At 41.3% G+C, this 19121-nt stretch overlaps 1 protein-coding gene across 1 annotated transcript in view; it reads right to left on the bottom strand.

Moving 5' to 3' along the window:
* The window catches only part of LOC135512368 (V-type proton ATPase subunit B, brain isoform), a 47315-nt gene that overhangs the window by 3954 nt on the left and 24240 nt on the right, over nucleotides 1-19121 (bottom strand). The window contains exons 2-12 of the mRNA XM_064934346.1: nucleotides 13936-13991; nucleotides 13271-13369; nucleotides 13102-13195; nucleotides 12456-12533; nucleotides 11608-11747; nucleotides 9238-9339; nucleotides 8302-8399; nucleotides 8006-8129; nucleotides 1139-1289; nucleotides 389-471; nucleotides 65-169 (exon numbers count right to left, since the gene is read on the bottom strand). Coding sequence (XP_064790418.1) covers nucleotides 65-169; nucleotides 389-471; nucleotides 1139-1289; nucleotides 8006-8129; nucleotides 8302-8399; nucleotides 9238-9339; nucleotides 11608-11747; nucleotides 12456-12533; nucleotides 13102-13195; nucleotides 13271-13369; nucleotides 13936-13991 — 1130 coding nt within the window. The remainder of the gene's footprint in view (nucleotides 1-64; nucleotides 170-388; nucleotides 472-1138; nucleotides 1290-8005; nucleotides 8130-8301; nucleotides 8400-9237; nucleotides 9340-11607; nucleotides 11748-12455; nucleotides 12534-13101; nucleotides 13196-13270; nucleotides 13370-13935; nucleotides 13992-19121) is intronic.

Below are 19121 nucleotides of genomic sequence, written 5' to 3'. Positions count from 1 at the left end.
ACGCTTAATGTGTATTGTAGTTCATTAGAAATTAGGCTTCGTTATAGAAGATCTTGACAACTACCAACTGATTGGAGACATCAGCATGGTCTTTACGGGTCATTCCTTCACCGATGGCAGACTTCATCAATCGAGACAGAGAGGGCAGCACATTGATGGGTGGGTAAATCTGAAAGGAAAGCATGAAATAATAGAATAATAATAGTCAATTCAATGTTCAACAAAGTAGTAGCAAACAAATGATCATTGGCCAACAATTGGACAATTGTCAGGAGAGAGAACTATAGTACTCAAGATAGACTCCTCAATAGTCAGGTACAAAGGGTGGGTTTGAGCCATATTAGTGAGAATGTGAATACATGTCTATCATCAGTGAGTATGTCTGTACCTGTCTGTTGTGCAGCTGTCGGTCCACATAGACCTGTCCCTCAGTGATGTACCCCGTGAGATCAGGAATGGGGTGGGTGATATCTGGAAAACACAGTTAACATAGAAGTCAACATCAAGAGATAATATCCAGGGTTCAAGTCACGATAAATCAAGTGGCCTTTGAATGTACAGTAAAGCGAGCGTATGTTTGATAAAGCATGCACTGACCACGCTCATAAATCACTGCTCCCAAAATAAATGTCAATGAACCAGGCATACACTTTAAAATGTCTACAATTTAAGAGTAGAATGCCTATAGATACTGAAATACAGATCCAATGTAAAGTTTACAGCATTTCCCAGTTTAAGGACAATGAGTGTTTTGATCCACATCTTGGGAGGATAGTGCTCAAAAATATGCTCGCTCAAATTCTCTTTGACGTTAAAAGTGGGGGGACTCCCATTCAAATACAGATTGGAGGCCCATCAAGAGGTTACTATAGTAACGGCAAGCAACAATTTGTTCCCTGTCAAAAAAAAAAAGAAAGAACGCAGCTCTTCGGAGACAAAACAAAACATTTTTCATTTAACCTTTATTTAACAAAGCAAGTCAGTTACATTGACGCCCTACACCGGCCAAACCCGGACAACGCTGGGCCAATATTGCTAATGTGACAAGTAAATAAATAAAAAGAATACATTATATAAATACATTATTTCCTAAATAAATCTAGGTGGTTTTTCTCTGAGAAAAACCGGCATGTCTCACCATCGTTGGGCATGGTGAGGATGGGGATCTGAGTGATGGAGCCGTTCCTGCCCTCCACTCTCCCAGCACGCTCGTAGATGGTGGCCAGATCAGTGTACATGTAACCGGGGAAACCACGACGACCAGGGACCTCCTCTCTGGCAGCAGACACCTGGGGAGACATGGGACAAAGAAGTGAGCCATAGGTGGAACCAGGTAATAGGAAATGGGACCCTGAACACAAACTACTGAACATTTCATTGTTAGAGCATGTGATTGAGTCAATGAATGTATTGGACTGTGCATTGGGATTTAAAGTGGAATGGACAGCATTTTAGCAACATGAATTCTTATTCAAATCTGTTCATATACAGTTGGAGTCATTAAAACTCATTTTTTCAACCACTCCACAAATTTCTTGTTATTAACAAACCATAGTTTTGGCAAGTCGGTCAGGACATCTACTTTGTGCATGACAAGTATTTTTCCCAACAATTGTTTACAGACAGATTTTTTCACTTATAATTCACTGTAACACAATTCCAGTGGGTCAGAAGTTTACATACACTAAGTTGACTGTGCCTTTAAACAGCTTGGAAAATTCCAGAAAATTATGTCATGGCTTTAGAAGCTTCAGATAGGCGAATTTACATTATTTGAGTCAATAGGAGGTACCTGTGGATGTATTTCAAGGCCTACTTTCAAATTCAGTGCCTCTTTGCTTGACATCATGGGAAAATCAAAAGAAATCAGCCAAGAACTCAGAAAAAAAATGTAGACCTCCACAAGTCTGGTTCATCCTTGGGAGCAACTTCCAAACGCCTGGAGGTACCACGTTCATCTGTACAAACAACAATACGCAAGTATAAACACCATGGGACCACACAGCTGTCATACCGCTCAGGAAGGAGATGCGTTGTCTCCTCGAGATGAACGTACTTTGGTGCGAAAAGTGCAAATCAATCCCAGAACAACAGCAAAGGACCTTGTGAAAATGTTTGAGGAAACCGGTACAAAAGTATCTATATCCACAGTAAAATGTGTCCTATATTGACATAACCTGAAAGGCCACTCAGCAAGGAAGAAGCCACTGCTCCAAAACCGCCATAAAAAAAGCCAGACTACGGGTTGCAACTGCACATGAGGCCAAAGATTGTACTTTTTCGAGAAATGTCCTCTGGTCTGATGGAACAAAAATAGAACTGTTTGGCCATAATGACCATCGTTATGTTTCGAGGAAAAAGGGAGGCTTGCAAGCCGAAGAACACCATCCCAACCGTGAAGCACGGGGATGGCAGCATCATGTTGTGGGGGTGCTTTGCTGCAGGAGGGGCTGGTGCGCTTCACAAAATAGATGGCATCATCAGGCAAGGAAAATTAGGTGGATATATTGAAGCAACATCTCAAGACATCAGTCAGGAAGTTAAAGCTTGGTCGCAAATCGATCTTCCAAATGGACAATGACCCCAAGCATACTTCCAAAGTTTTGACAAAATGGCTTAAGGACAACAAAGTCAAGGTATAATAGTGGCTATCACAAAGCCCTGACCGCAATCCTATAGAAAATTTGTGGTCAGAACTGAAAAAGCGTTTGCGAGCAAAGAGGCCTACAAACCTGACTCAGTTACACCAGCTCTGTCAGGAGGAAGGGGCCAAAATTCACCTAAATTATTGTTGGAAGCTTGTGGAAGACTACCTGAAATGTTAGACTCAAGTAAAACAAATGAAAGGCAATTCTACCAAATACTAATTGAGTGTATGTAAACTTCTGACCCAATGGGAAATTGATGGAAAAAAATAAAGGCTGAAATAAAATCTCTACACAATTATTCTGACATTTCACATTCTTAAAATAAAGTGGTGATCCTAACTTACCTAAAACTGGGAATTTTTACTAGGATTAAATGTCAGGAATTGTGAAAAACTGAGTTTAAATGTATTTGGCTAAGGTGTATTTAAAACTTCCGACTTCAACTGTACACTCCCAGGAAGAATTACACTTAAAAAAATAATAATAATAATTCTAACAAGCAAGCGCTTAGACATTGTCATTTTCACAAGTAGTTAGAATGTTTAGGAATTACGTATACTAAGGCATTTGTGAAAATTCTATAGCAATATAGAGTGGGAAAGCGTCATGCGTTTGGACAATTAAGACACTGCAGTTAATCAAACCTAATAAAAGCATACGTCTCATTGAGGACCGGAGTCTATGCAGACTAGTGCGCCATAGCCAATCAGCGGTACAGTAGTCCTATATGCAAATAAGCAGTTTTCCACAAGGGCCTGCTATCATTCACTTTGAATTGGACTTTGTTTACATGCAATTGTAACAGTGCGACTTTAGATCATTAGAATGCTTAGAATCATTTGTTAAAAGCCACAAAACACACTTGAATGGATTTCTGCAAATACGTAGCTAAATACCACAAGAGTCGTCTTACATTTGGGAATTTTACAGTCCTCCCGATCAAACAACCATAAAAAGGTAGGCCATCTCTCCCTATATGCACTTCAACAACAAGATGAACAACTAATGCTAGTCAGAGCAAGATGAGCAAAAATCTAACAAAGAAACATTAGATAAACCCTCTCAAACCTTTTAAGCTAGATGATCGTCAAAACTGCAATGATAAACAATGGGGAATAGTCTGCTCGTCCTTCTGCAAATTGCCTGCCAATGCACGAGTTGTCCCAACCAAGCACCCAAGCTAACTGGCTAAAGTTGGCTAGCTTAGTAGCAAGCTACTTCCAGACACACATGAGAAAACACCTCACTGACCATTTCACTCAGTCGAGCAGAGCTGGTTAGGCTGTTGACATGTTTTATAGAGTGTTCATGACTAACTTACTTATTTTGCCTACGTTTTGCCTAGATGGCTAGCCAGAGTGAATTTGCAAACGCAAGAGATATGCGAAATGGATAACAGTCATTTCTTACTTGCTAACCAAATGACATGTGCATCTCTAGCGGTGTAGCCACTGAAAAACGATACAAGGGGGAAAAAAAGTCAGTCACTCACCAACTCCTCCAATGACATGACATCCTCCTAGCTAATGTTAGGCTCTGTGTTTTTAGTTTGCTACATATAGATACGCTAGCATATTTGCCACGTTATGACTGACATTGCCCTTGCTAGTTGGATTGTAAATAACATTCCCAGCCTTAGTTACATTCGACTGTTTTTGTCCAAAATATTGAGTCATTGAAACTGAAACAGTGCATCCCGAATGGAAGCAGCAAACAATGTACCAGGCCAGCTGTGATTTATAACCTGATAGCAATATTTTTTGGACTACCAAGGAAGTATTGGTGAATTATATTAATCATGCATTGAACTGCATCCATCTATTCTGCCAACAATGCCTTAGTGGACATCATGAATGTGAGTCAAATAGAACACATTTTAAAAACATCTTATAAAGTTGGTTTTGTAGCATAAACTAGGAATTTGAGATTGACTGATATTATGATTGACTGTTTGTTTCATATCTGCAAAAGTAGTGAACACTGTCAGTTCCACATCTGCCACACTGATCCTCAACACGGGAGCCCCTCTGGGGTGTGTGCTTAATCCCCTCCTGTACTCCCTGTTCACCCACGACTGTGTGGTCATGCTCAACTCCAACACCATCATCAAGTTACTGAGAACACAACGGTGGTAGGCCTTATCAGCGGCGACGATGAGTCAGCCTACATGGAGGTCAGTGACCTGGCAGTGTGGTGCCAGAACAACAACCGCTCTCTCAATGTCAGTAAAACCAAGGAGTTGATAGTGGACTACAGGAAACGGGGCGGGCGAACACACTCCCATCCACGGGCCGTAGTGGAGCAGGTTGATAGCTTCAAGTTCCTCGGTGTCCAAATTATTAAAGACTTAAAATGGTCCAAACTCACACAGTCGTGAAGAAGGCGCGACAGCATCTCCCTCGGGAGGTTGAAAGGATTTGGAATGGGCTCTGAAATCCTCAAAAAGCTCTACCTTTGAGAGCATTTTGACTGGCTGCCTCACTGTCTGGTATAGAAATAGCGCCGCCCTCGATCGGACAGCCTAGTACATCACTGGGGCCGAGCTCCCTGCCATCCAGGACATCTACAGGCGGTGTGGTAGGAAGGCCTGGAAAATTGTTAAAGAATCTAGCCACCCAAGCCATAGACTATTCTTTCTGCTTCGGCACGACAGGCGGTTCCAGGGCATCAACAGGCTCTTGAACAGCTTCTATCCCCAAGCAATAAAGACCTAACAAAATAGCTACATGGAGTATCGGAGTTAATCGTGTATCCTCATTGACCTTTTTATTGCACTCACAGGGCCCTACACACTCACTTCATCTGCTCACTCACACAACATCCACATACATGTACAGTGCCGTCGGGAAGTATTCAGACCCCTTGACTTTTTCCACATTGTTATGTTACGGCCTTATTCTAAAATGAATTAAAAAAAATAAGGATCCTGGGTAATCGACACACAATACCCCATGATGACAAAGCGGAAATAGAAATACCTTATTTACATAAGTATTCAGACCCTTTGATATGATACTCGAAAATTGATCTCAGGTGCATCCAGTTTCTATTGATCATCCTTGAGATGTTTCTACAACTTCATTGGAGTCCACCTGTGGTAAATTCAATTGATTGGACATGATTTGGAAAGTCACACACACACGTGTCAATATAAGGTCCCACAGTTGACAGTGCATGTCAGAGCAAAAACCAAGCCATGAGGTCGAAGGAATTCTCCGTAGAGCTCGGAGTCAGGATTGTGTCGAGGCACAGATCTGGGGAAGGGTACCAAAGCAGTTCTGCAGCATTGAAGATCCAAAAACAGTGGCCTCCATCATTCTTTCCGAATGCACTGTACATATGAAATGGGTAAAACAGTATGTAAACACGATTAAAATCCACATCCCAGTCAAGCTGCAGAGATGGATGTCCATCTGGAAGGTTCTCCAGAGCTCTGTCAGAGTGACCATCGGGTTCTTGGTCACCTCCTGGACCAAGGCCCTTCTTCCCCGATTGCTCAATTTGGCAGGGAGGCCAGCTCTAGGAAGAGTCTTGGTGGTTCCAAACTTCTTCCATTTAAGAATGACTAAGGCCATTGGATTTTTGGGGACCTTCAATGCTGCAGAAATGTTTTGGTACCCTTCCCAGATCTGTGCCTTGACACAATCCCGTCTGTCCCGGAGCTCTACAGACAATTCCTTCGACTTCATGGCTTGGTTTTTGCTCTGACACTGTCAATTGTGGGACCTTATATTGACGTGTGTGTGACTTTCCAAATCATGTCCAATCAATTGAATTTACCACAGGTGGACTCCAATGAAGTTGTAGAAACATCTCAAGGATGATCAATAGAAACTGGATGCACCTGAGATCAATTTTCGAGTCTCATAGCAAAGGGTCTGAATACTTATGCAAATAAGGCATTTGTTTTCGCTTTGTCATTATTGGGTATTGTGTCGATTGTTCTGTTTTAATTTAATCCATTTAAGAATAAGGCTGTAATGTAACAAAATGTGGAAAAAGTCAAGGGGTCTGAATACTTTCTGAAGTTAACATATGTGGATGTGTAATGGAATTCTTTCTGTTTGTGCTTTTCTTATAACTAATGTCTGTTCTATTCATGTGCTGTTCTATAAACCAATGTCTGTGTTCATGCAAGTGGCTGACTGTACAAATCCTCACTATCAGTAGCTGCAATTTATCAGTATAACCAGACCTTGTTTTGAGTACAAACGAAAGATCTCAGTTTCAAGGTCTCAGCTTAGAGAGAAGAGGTCTCGTAAGGTATTGGTCTGTCACATGTTATGAACCAGTATTGGTCGGTCACATGAATGAAACAATACGGTAATGATTAATTAATTATGCTAAATCATGCGAATTTAACTTGTCTGTGCATAGCCGTATATAAGACAACTGCTGGGACTGCCCACAGGCAGAGCTCCCGATTAACATGTGTACTATGCTGCATTTAGTTGGTTGGACACTCTCCAGCGCGCTGACAAAGGATGATTCATTTAAGATTGACTTCGAGTGTCCCTGTGTGAGAATTTCCACGATAGATGTTATGTGAGTGAGCAGATGATGATGGGGTGAATGTGTGAGTGTGAATAGAGACAAAAAAATAAGTCAATGAGGATACAAGGTTACCTATGATAGTCTGTGTAGCTATTGATCAGTCTTATTGCTTGGGGATAGAAGCTGTTCAAGAGTCTGTTGGCGCCAGAGTTGATGCACCGGAACCGCCTGCCGTGCAGAAGCAGAGAGAACAGTCTATGGCTTGGGTGGTTGGATTTTTAACGATTGTAAATAAGGTATTTCAGTTTTAATTCTTATTAAATTAGCAAACATTTCTAAAAAAAACTGTTTTCGATATATCATTATGGGGTATTGTGTGTAAATTAATGAGGCAATTTTTTTCCCCGATCCATTTTAAAATGAGACTAACGTAACAAATTGTGGAAAGAGTCAAGAGCTCTGAATTACTTTCCAAATGCACTGTACACACACCCTAACATCTCTGTATTTCTTTATTCCATTCTTTTACTTTCAGATGCGTGTATTGTTGGATATTAATGCACTGTTGGAGCTAGGAACACAAGCATTTCACTACACTTGAAATAACATCTGCTAAATACGTGTATGCGACCAATATATTTTGATTTGTGGAGGTTTTCAATATCACAAACATGTAGCCTGTACTGACCAAACTTTAACCGACATATTGAATTTGCTACCCATATTCAAAAGTTTGAGAGTTAAGGCTCTCAAACTTTGACAGAATTAACGTGCAAGTCTGACACGTCACAAAAAGAAAGTACGAGTTATTTTTCCACCCAGGAGTAAACAGCAGACCTCATTGAGTTAGTTTGGTTGCCCACCTCTCTCAGAGCTTCGGCGTATGAGCTCATGTCAGTCAGGATGACCAGGACATGCTTCTCACACTGGTAGGCCAGGTACTCAGCTGAGGTCAGAGCAAGGCGAGGGGTGATAATGCGCTCAATACTGAGAAAGGAAAGAACAAGGAAAGAATTCAATTTTAATTAACATAATAAAAAAGGTAGCAATATTATACAGACACTTTATTGCCGTGAATCCATGATTCCATAGATTATTTATTATAGGAGGGAGCTAGTGCATTACTGATTTGGCACAGAGCTTATGCAAATGAACACACGTGGGGTCGTTGGCTAGGTTCAAGAACAGGCAAACATTGTCCATGGATCCATTCTCCTCAAAGTCGGACTTGAAGAAGCGAGCAGTTTCCATGTTCACCTGAAAAGATAGGTTTGAGATTACACACCAAGTTGATAGTAGAAGGCCTTGAACATTCTTCAACAAAAGCAGGAATATATTGGTCACCCAATGGCAGAGAAAGAAAAAATGCATATCAGAAAAAGGAGCTCCTGTTTTCAAATATCACAACAAATTAGGGTAAATTCTTCCCAAATACTATACAGAGGGCAATGTAGTGCAAATTATGCAGCAGCTTACTGGTTCAGCACTTTTCAACTCAAGGTAACTTAATATGTTCTGATATGTGAAAACAGGTGTTAATACACTGTCCTTTACACACGTGTCCTTTCCCTAAATTGTAATCTCCTTTACATATGCTTCAAAATGTCCTAATCGCTTTTCACACCAGTCTGCCCCATATGCATTGCATTTCCGCTACCCTGTTACAGAGTTCGTGCTTATGTTACAAGGCCCTCAATGGTGTGTGAATTAGCCATCAGCAGGGAGAGGATAAGGGGGCCCAGAGGAGCCGAGGTGGGGGTCACTAGCATCTCTGCCACAGGTCACAGAAGATTCCCCACCCGGTGTTAAATAGTCATGACCAGAGCAGCTGAACTAGAGAGAACTTGATACTGGCCGGCTAAATGTGTTCAAGACTGCTGAATAATAACCTGTCGACGTGGCCAGAATCTGCTCAAAGGAGCAGATGTAACAGGGGACTTAAAACACTAAGTCACCTGGTGAATGAGAGTGAAAAAAGGAGCTGGGGCAGTGTCACGTTGGGGTTAAGAGGAAGAATTAGCCACACACTAGAGGAAAAAACAGACAAGAACAAGATTTTTAAAAATGTTTGTCTATCTGCTTCCGCTCAGCTCACCCCCATGGCGGCAAAGACGATGGCAAAGTTATCGTCGCTGTAGTCCATCACATCCTTGGATTTCTTCACCAGGCCAGCCTGACGACAAATCTGGGCAGCAATCTGAGAACCAAAACACAGGATTAAAAATGACGAGGTCTTGAAACATTTACGTTGATAAAACAGCCAGTCTATTCAAATGTTTGAACATCAGCGAGCGCCCCATCCAACCAGCTAGTTACTGGAGTCTTCTGTTTGTGTCGGCATGCGTGTGCCCAACTATGCTTGTGTCGGAGGTGCATAGTTGGATAAAAACTCAGCGATTAGGAATGTTGAGGGGAGGAATTTCACGCTTATCACTTAATGTAATGGTTGCTGTCTGTTAAATCAGGGTTGACCTCTCAGTGCACCCTGAGCTGAGACACCTGGCCCATTGAGATCCGCGGCACAAATGACCCCATGACATCTGTTTAATGAAACGAGAAGCATTTTATACCATTCCAGTGACACGAGAAGTCAACCAGCACCATTAGTCAGACAAGGCGTACCCTGTTCACAGTTTTTACTACAGTAGGATTCTACAGTGGGCGCTCCATTCAACCACCCTCTTTTGATTATTTTATTCACTTCAAAAACAAAGTTGCTAATCAAGCGACCAGATTATCTTCATTTATTTACACTGCCCAAAATCAGTTATTCTGTTGCTTCAGTGGGATTCTATGCATTTGATTGAGGCTCCGCCTCCGGTGACATTTGATCTTGCATGCTTTAGTTTGGCAGTGTGCCCGGACAGTCATAAGGTCATAATGAGGCTGTTTACAAACAGAGATGACTGGTGAGAGGACAGCCACCTCAAGCGTTAACGACCTCATGACTGGGCTACCAATCCTACATTAAATCAGTGCTATTCACACGATCGCCTAATCTTCTCTCGCCGCCATTGTGTTATTAGTTGAATTAGTTTACCAGTTCAACCAGAAGGCCTCGGCGGCCATCACGCGCTCTCCCCAAGGCATCAGAAAATAGCCTCCCTTCAGTCATGGGAAACCATGGACACGGTCTGATATGACAATATGAACTCATGAAACGATGCAGTATACTCTTAAACGTGTTTAAGACTGTATACATGAACTATTGAAACTCATAACCTTGTTTTCAAAGTCATTGTGCAACAGCTCGGTGGTCCGGACTTTTTGGGTTAGTCCTTTAGCACTGATATATCTTATCTTTTCCCTGAGATTTTAAGTGCTCATGGAGACTGATAAAACTAACAGAAAATGAGGCTTATAACATGTTGGAATGGAGAATGATTCTGACTTCACTGCACAGCACCTTGCACCTATAATGTGCCATAACTCCCAAAATTGAATCAGATGAACAACAGTCAAGCTGGCCATGACAAGAGATGATTTTTCACCCCATTCCAAGTTCAGTCAAAGGTAAAACCCTGACAAAACATGTTGGTTTTACTTTCAACAATAAATAAGCACTTTTACCAACTTCGACTGTCCTCAAAGAGTTGACGAATGTCCTTTTCGCTTGAGTTCACGCCAAGTAAGTTAACTGTGGCACTTTTCCACAAAAAGTAAACTTTTCTAATGAATCCAATTTTAAATGACAGTCTGCGATAAGCAAATATTTTCAACTCTGTTCTCCAAATCCAAATTAAATACTCTATGACACCAGTGGAACTCTGGGAGGTTTGGTTGGTCCGTCCTATATTTTAGGCGGTGAGACAGGAAGTGAAGTCCAGATGGCTGCCATGTGCCCATAACTAACACACTGACACACAGAGACATGGATCTGACTCATGTTTAGAGGCAGGTTGGCAACTAATAGCAGTGCCGTATAATAATGTTATATGCTACCTTCAGTTTCTCTCTTTAGTAGGTTTTAATGCAATGTGTTCAAACCATTGTAACTAAATAAGCTGTTAATACATGAGCCTAAAATGAAATGGGGAACAACCATCTAGTTAACAGTGTCTCTGATACAGACTATCAAATGTGACAGGTGCGTGATTGTACAAACACTACAAGACATATGAATTGAGTAAAATTAGTAGATGTGTGTGGATTTCTGGAAGGCGGTGTGTGACGATAGACAGGGCGAAGCTCTCTGTGAAATAAGAAAATGCCCTCCACAATCAGTAAAATGTTAGTGGATTTCTGAGATGTCTTCCACAGTGTGTGTGTGTGTGTGTGTGTGTGTCTGGAGGACAGAAATCCACTGACATTTTACTGATTGTGAAGGGTGTTTCTTATTTCACGCACCTGTCCCATCTCCAATGCTATTGACTGAGGCTATAATATGGCAAAATGCAGCCGAAGGCATATATAGCGCATGCGTTTGGGTGTCCTAGCCTTCGCAGAGCAAGCGTCTGCATCGTACCTCATTGTGAGGCAGGCCGGCTGCAGAGAAGATGGGAATCTTCTGACCTCGGGCGATGCTGTTCATCCCATCGATGGCAGAGATACCGGTCTGGATCATCTCTTCAGGGTAGATACGGCACTGAGGGTTGATGGGCTGGCCTGGGACAAGGCAGTGGTCACAGCAGAGGTTCAGAAACACATACCAGAGAGTTAGCCACTTTCAACCCAGGTATTGCCCAGGTAGTAGTCAAATTTGGGATATAAAAATGGTAGAGTTGGCTTTATAATAGTTTCAATTCAGCCATTTACACTATGTGCAGTTGCACACATAAATAGCATAAACTATGGTTTAGCAAATAAAATGAAGTAAGTACACTTGAAGGAGATACATGAAATCTGCCAAAAGGTTATACATCCATACATGGTCCCAAGATGGAATAAATGGTCAGACCAGAGGTCAGGGTCAAAGACCTTATTGCCCTTAAGATGGAAGACTCATGACCCTCTTCAAGTCATCTATTCATTGGGATGCCATGCCTACACAATGGCAAGCTACATGTGAAAGGGATTCAGGGATGGGATCAACAGTCAATATAAATACAGTGTTTGGCCTTGTAGCAGTGAGATACAACTAAAGACTGAACTCACACTATTCAAGCTAATGTTAGCTTCACATCTAAGTCCACTAGCAGAGTAAAGATGGGATTGATCTATGTAACCTCAGTATACTAAGAATATAGTCCAGATACCATGTTTCTATTTCTGCACATCAGGGTCAATTGCATTTCAACACAGACAAGGATATCTAAGAATATCTTTGGCTTCCGGAATGAACGGAATCATAGCTCCGATCAATCTCGATCATACCCATGATGTCCAGGTAGTCTTCAGCCAGCACAGTGGGGCCACGGTCAATGGGCTTGCCTGAGCCATTGAAAACACGTCCTAAAATGAAAGACATTCTCTATTAGTTTAATTTCATATTGCATGGATTGCCATCCACATAATAATCTCTGCCTCTAATTCATTAAAGAATATGAGCAGTTACTTCAGGTTTCAGACAATGGTAGAGATGCTGCATTTTATATTTCTAATTAATTTAGGCCCATTATTGAATTATACTAGCAACAGATGGTTCACTCAACTATTCAAATACACCTAACCTTGAGTCCCACTGAGGCAGTATGACTGGGAGATTTATAAAAAGTCATACAAGCCTCAAAGATTCTTTTCAATGTTTTGTTCCCCTAATTTGCTCACAGAGTATACTCAATGCAGGATTCAAATTGAGGCATTAACAGAGGCGAGGTAAAAATGGAACAGAACAATTGTATTTAGCACACCAAGAGAGTAAAACCTGCAGGGTATTTTCTTCTGTGTGAGAAAGAGGGTGGGTGGAAACAGTTATACAGAGTGATGAAAACATTAGTCTTAATCAGTGGTGGATTTCATGCTTCCTCCTGCCAAGCGCCCACCGGATGTCACTCCGCTCGTCGTGAAAGGCTCATCTTACCCAGCATGTCCTCAGACACAGGTGTGCGCAGGATGTCACCGGTGAACTCACAGGCTGTCTTCTTGGCATCAATACCAGATGTCCCCTCAAACACCTGAAAATGACATTAAATGGTATCTTTCAGTCGTTTGTGGTGCGTGTGTGTGTGTGTGTGTTGCGAGGGACTCACCTGTACGACAGCCTTGGTGCCAATCACCTCCAGCACTTGGCCACTCCTCCTGGTGCCATCAGGTAAAGTCAGGTGCACAATCTCTGCATACCTGGGAAACTGCCACATTAAAAAAGGTTGGAAAACTCCATTTAACAAGCATGTTTATTTCGGTCTTTCAAAACAGGAAACATACATGGCCAGCAATTAGGTTAAAATAAGACTATCAATGTCACTAAGCAAGCCAGAACCACAGAACAAAAATCTTGCATAATTGCATCACATGCTCTAATAAGTTCTGGGGGCGGAGGGGGGAAAGATACAAATGTGATTTGCAGTCTCCACCCCCCTTAACGAAAACTGCAAGTTTCACGCAAGTCTATTCCCTTTCAAAATTCAAATGATGCGAGCATTGAAATTGTGATTTGTTCTAAATGATCAGCGACAAAAAATTTGCCTACTGGAAAAAAGTTCATCCTTAGTCATCACATCCCAGTCTGTTGACAGAAGCTACAATTACCGTTCACGTTACGTGCGTCTGTCCACAAGAGATTAAAGGCTTGCACACATCGCACCGAACGTGGACCTAGCGTGGGTCTGCTGATCGAGATGCTAAGTACTCGTTCAGGAAATGCTATTGCTGTGTCTGAGCCCTCATAGAAAAGTCATTTTAAATCTTTAGTCACCTTCACATTATCCAGAATCACCAGGGGGCCATTCACTCCAGACACAGTAGAATATGCTGAAATAGAGAATAACAGTAAATAATATATATTTTTTAAACATACATTACCATACCATTCATACTTTTTTTAAACATATACATATATTTTTTTTAAATCCATCATATATTTAAAATGTATAAAAAAAATGTTTTACAAGTAGTTGATCAAAACAATGACCATCAGTATAGGGGGAAAATAACATGAATTTGTATTGTTATTATTATTATTTTTTTAATTAAAAACTAAACTTTCGTAAAGGGGTTTAAATGCCTTTCATGCAAAACATGATGCACTTTGAACATATGGGATAAAATAGAATTTACGTAGGCCAAAGTTTACAATTTATTAAACAATACGCCAGACACGTAGAGGTGACTTAATTACTGTGAATTTTGTATAATTATAAGTTAGGCCTGCCTCAGCACAATTCATCATTCATTCCCTGTACTCAAAGATTCACCCCAGTATCTCAATTAAATTATTAGCCTAATACTCAATCTTTAAAATGTATTCAACCCAACTCCATAACATCAGTTTTAGATGTATCAAGGAGAATTCAGCCCTCGTGTTCACTTGGTTCCGGTATCCTAACCCCTTTGTAAATACACATATTAGAACACTTACCACCTGAAGGGCCACATCCCTCCCCTAAGGGCGGGCCAGGAGCCCAACACCACGCCAGTGATCAAAGCCCTCCCAAACACACATGGTATGGTAGATAACAGACTTTCTACTACAGCACGGGTGGGCCGCTTTGGTTCTCTTTTGTTGATTTCCTGCTTCCAAAACACAAACACCTACTCTCCTCATCAAAACCATCTCTTTGCCAACCAAGGCAGTGCAAACTAGGCGATCATGGATTTTTTTTACAGAACACCCAATAATAATAAAAAATAATGTTTGCTGAATCTTTTCATCTGAAATAGGACTTTTAACTAACCAAACTCACCACACTGGGTATTAAGGAGGCCAAGCCATCACGGTCAAGGGAAAATATGCAGATGGAGGAATAGATGGAGGCGGGCCAGGAGGCTACGATTAAAGAGTGACTGCCCCTAAAAATAAACTTCTCATTTTGAAAACAGTCTGTGGCATCAATACGAGTCATAAACACTTATTCTAGTGTCAAAATTGACTACAAAGTGTAAATAGTATCATTTGTCATAAAGTTAATCTTGTCCAAAAAATAAGTTTGCAAGATGCCAGAAAGAAATTGTGTCACAGAATGAAGGGTACCGTAACAGTTTTCTACTTCTTCCATGATATCATGGCGGTCCGCAAACAACCGTTTAAGTGCATGCCGCCACTTACTGTGCTGGAATGTACGATCAATCATGATCTGCCCAATTCTGTACTACCACAAAAATAAAATATAAACCTAATAAATCCCTACTAATTTCCACCACACCCTCCCCCATTAAACGTTATCTATATCATGCTGAAACACTCATGTCCTCTAACAGTTTTCCTTAGGTTGGGTTTATTTCGATCCTGCCCACAGCTGGCAGCTGTAAGTAAGTAATCATAAATTTGATGCCACCCAATTGTAATTCCCATGGTCAATTTGCTTTGACATTTGATTACCCGAAGGGGCTAGTTAGGGACCGTCGGTTAATTACATGGGACAATATTGAAAAATGTAAATAGCCCAAAATTTCAATGGCTTAATCTCAAACCAACTATTGCTTATAGAAATGAAAATACAACTATTGAAATAATTTAATGAGACAACTAAAAAGGGTGCCACATGAAAACAATTTACATTGTGTAATTTATTGACGGTCCATAAATAACTATAAATTGGCTAGCACTAGCTAGCCTAGGAGACTTCAAGACCTGGTTAGACTGTTTCAAGTTATCTAGAAGAGTGAGTGACTAAATGTGTACTGTTTTGGCAGAGTGAATGTACAAACTTTTGCTATGTGAGAACACACACATTAAATGACAACAGTGGTAGGCCTGATCACCGACAACAATGAGACAGCCTATAGGGAGATGGTCAGAAACCTGGCTGTGTGGTGCAAGGACAACAACCTCTCCCTCAACGTGATCAAGACAAAGGAGATGATTGTGGACTACAGGAAAAGGAGGACCGAGCACAACCCAATTCTCATCGACAGGGCTGTAGTGGAGCAGGTTGAGAGCTTCACGTTCCTTGGTGTCCACATCAACAAACTAGCATGGCCCAAGCGCACCAAGAAAGTTGTGAAGAGGCCACGACAAAACCTATTCCCCCTCAGGAGACTGAAAAGATTTAGCATAGGTCTTCAGATCCTCGAAAGGTTCTACAGCTGCACCATTGAGAGCATCCTGACTGGTTGCATCACCACTTGGTATGGCAACTGTTTGGCCGTCGACCACAAAGCACGACAGAGGGTAGTGCGTACAGCCCAGGACATCACCTGGGCCAAGCTTCCTGCCATCCAGGACCTCTTTACCAGGCGGTGTCAGAGGAAGGCCCTAAAAATTATCAAAGCCTCCATCCACCATTGACTGTTGTCTCTGATATCGCATGGCAAGCAGCACTGGAGCGCCAAGTCTAGGTCCAAAAAGGCTTCTAAACAGCTTCTAACCCCAAGTCATAAGACTCCTGAACATCTAATCAAACGGCTACCCAGACTATTTGCATTGTCCCCCCCCCCCTTTTACACTGCTGCTACTCTGTTATTATCTATGCATAGTCACTTTAATAACTCTACCTACATATTACCTCAATAACCTTGACTAACCGGTGCCCCTGCTCATTGACTCTGTACCGGTAACCCCTGTATATAGCCTCGCTATTGTTATTTTACTGCTGCTCTTTAAATTATCTTCTCTAGGGTAGGGGGCAGCGTTTGGAATTTTGGATGAAAAGCATGCCCAAATTAAACTGCCTTATACTCAGGCCCAGAAGATAGGATATGCATATAATTTGGATAGAAAACTCTAAAGTTTCCAAAACTGTTAAAATAGTGTCTGAGTATAACAGAACTGATTTGGTAGGCAAAAACCTGAGAAAATCCATTCAGGAAGTATGATTTTCTTTTGTTGGTAGTTTTCTATTCAATGCCATTACAGTATCCATTGACTTAGGACTCAAATTGCAGTTCCTATGTCTTCCACTAGATGTCAACAGTATTTAGAAATTGCTTCAGGCTTGTATTCTGACAAATGAGGGAGTAAGAGCAGTCTGAATGAGTGGACCCTGCCGTGTCAGAGCTTTTTCACACGGGCGACCGAGAGAGTGCCTTTCCTGTTTACTTTTTATATTGACAACGTTATTGTCCGGTTAAAATATTATCGATTATTTAGGCTAAAAACAAACTGAGGATTGAATATAAACATTGTTTGACATGTTTCTATGAACTTTACGGATACAATTTGGATTTTTATGTCTGCCTGTTGTGACTGCATTTGAGCCTGTGGATTACTGAAGAAAACGCGGGAACAAAACAGAGGTTTGTGAATATAAATAGAGACTTTATCGAACAAAAGGAACATTTATTGAATAAATGAATGTCTTCTGAGTGCAACCATATGAAGATCATCAAAGGTAAGTGATTAATTTTCTCTCTATTTCTGACTTGTGTAACTCTTCTACTTGGCTGGTTACTGTTTGTAATGATTTGTCTGCTGGGCTATGTTCTCAAATAATCGTAAGGTATGCTGTCGCCGTAAAGCATTTTTGAAATCTGACACCGTGGTTGGATTCAGAAGAAGTTATTCTTTAACCCTATGTAAAATCAATTTTTATAATGGAGTATTTCTGTATCTGAATTTGGCGCTCTGCAATCTCACTGGATGTTGGCCAGGTGGGAGGCTAGCGTCTCACATAACCTCTCTAGGGTATGTTACATATATATATATATATTTTTTTATTTTACTGCATTGTTGGTAAGGGCAAGTAAGGAAGCATTTAATCTGTAAGGTGCTTTGATTTGAAACCACCAACAACTCTGGTTTGGCTTCAGTCATGGCCGCTGCATTGCTTAATGACCAAAACGAAAAACTAGGCCAAAATCAGGAAGTTCGGGCCCCCCTTTAAAGGCCCAAGTATGGAGAAACAGAAGAGCATAGGTGTGGTCCAAAACTTTGTCCTCTTACTTTCTTTGGGAAAACATTAGCTCTGCTGACATTAGAGCCAATTTGGTAGTGTCTGCAAAAACCGGGGGCCTCCGTCTGCTTCTCCTCACAACTATAGCATGAGGAGGCAAAGTGAAGGGGAGAACGAGGGCATTGTTTTCACCAGGTCTTCCATCATGCCCTTGTGTTTCTTTTTTTCTGTGAACCGTCAATCTCTTGGCCAATATCAAAGCTGCAAGGAAATTAGAGCAGACTGGTTCTAACACAGAACACTAAAGCCTGGCGGGGTGCATCCACTTTGCCACTAATTAGGCAGTGGCCAACAAATAACCTGTCAATGCACTATAGCGCTATAGCCATTTCCCACACACACACCTGCATTTCAACCCCTATTACCCAGACAGGCTGTAAGAGAGAGATGGGGAAGAGTGAGAGAGAGTGAGACAGAGTGTGAGAGACAAAGGGAGTGCTCAAGTGTGATAAAAGGACCACCCCAACAGAGGGGCACTAGTTTCCCTTCCTTCTCCAAATAAACTGCTTCTGCTCGGACTACTCTATCAACTCCCTGCACCGGGAGTAAAGAGACTTAAAGATTCCAAAATCTACAATACAATTAAGCAGCATCTCATCCTGATAGAAACTTAGCGCCTACCAGTGATTAAAGTCATTGATTAATTCCGTTTTGCCTCCCTCTACCCTAGGGCTAATGAGTAGTCTAGGATTAATTAACATTGCTAAGTCTCAGTGCGAGACCACGATCCCCGTCTCAAAACTGTTTCATTTCAAATGATCTCCTAATGAGCTATGAATACTGGTTAGCTCTATTTCATAACTTGGCACAACCAAAAATCTGCAAGTAGGCCTATATGAATTAAATATATGATATCTTGACATAATGACACTCAATTATTAACTATGCCACACCATAATACAGCCTAGCATTTGAGTTTTGGTTATAACTACCCGGTTGATAAAAATATAGGCAAATCTTTGATTATCATTTTTTTTTAATTTAAGGTTAGGGCCCCTAACCCCATCTCTCTCTTACAGCCTGGCTGGGTAATAGGGGTTGAAATGCAGGT

The sequence above is a fragment of the Oncorhynchus masou genome, chromosome 24 (assembly GCF_036934945.1).
Source record: "Oncorhynchus masou masou isolate Uvic2021 chromosome 24, UVic_Omas_1.1, whole genome shotgun sequence".
In the NCBI taxonomy this organism is placed as follows: domain Eukaryota; kingdom Metazoa; phylum Chordata; class Actinopteri; order Salmoniformes; family Salmonidae; genus Oncorhynchus; species Oncorhynchus masou.
Note: the sequence above shows the minus strand (reverse complement) of the source record. Positions and strands in the feature narration are given on the sequence as shown.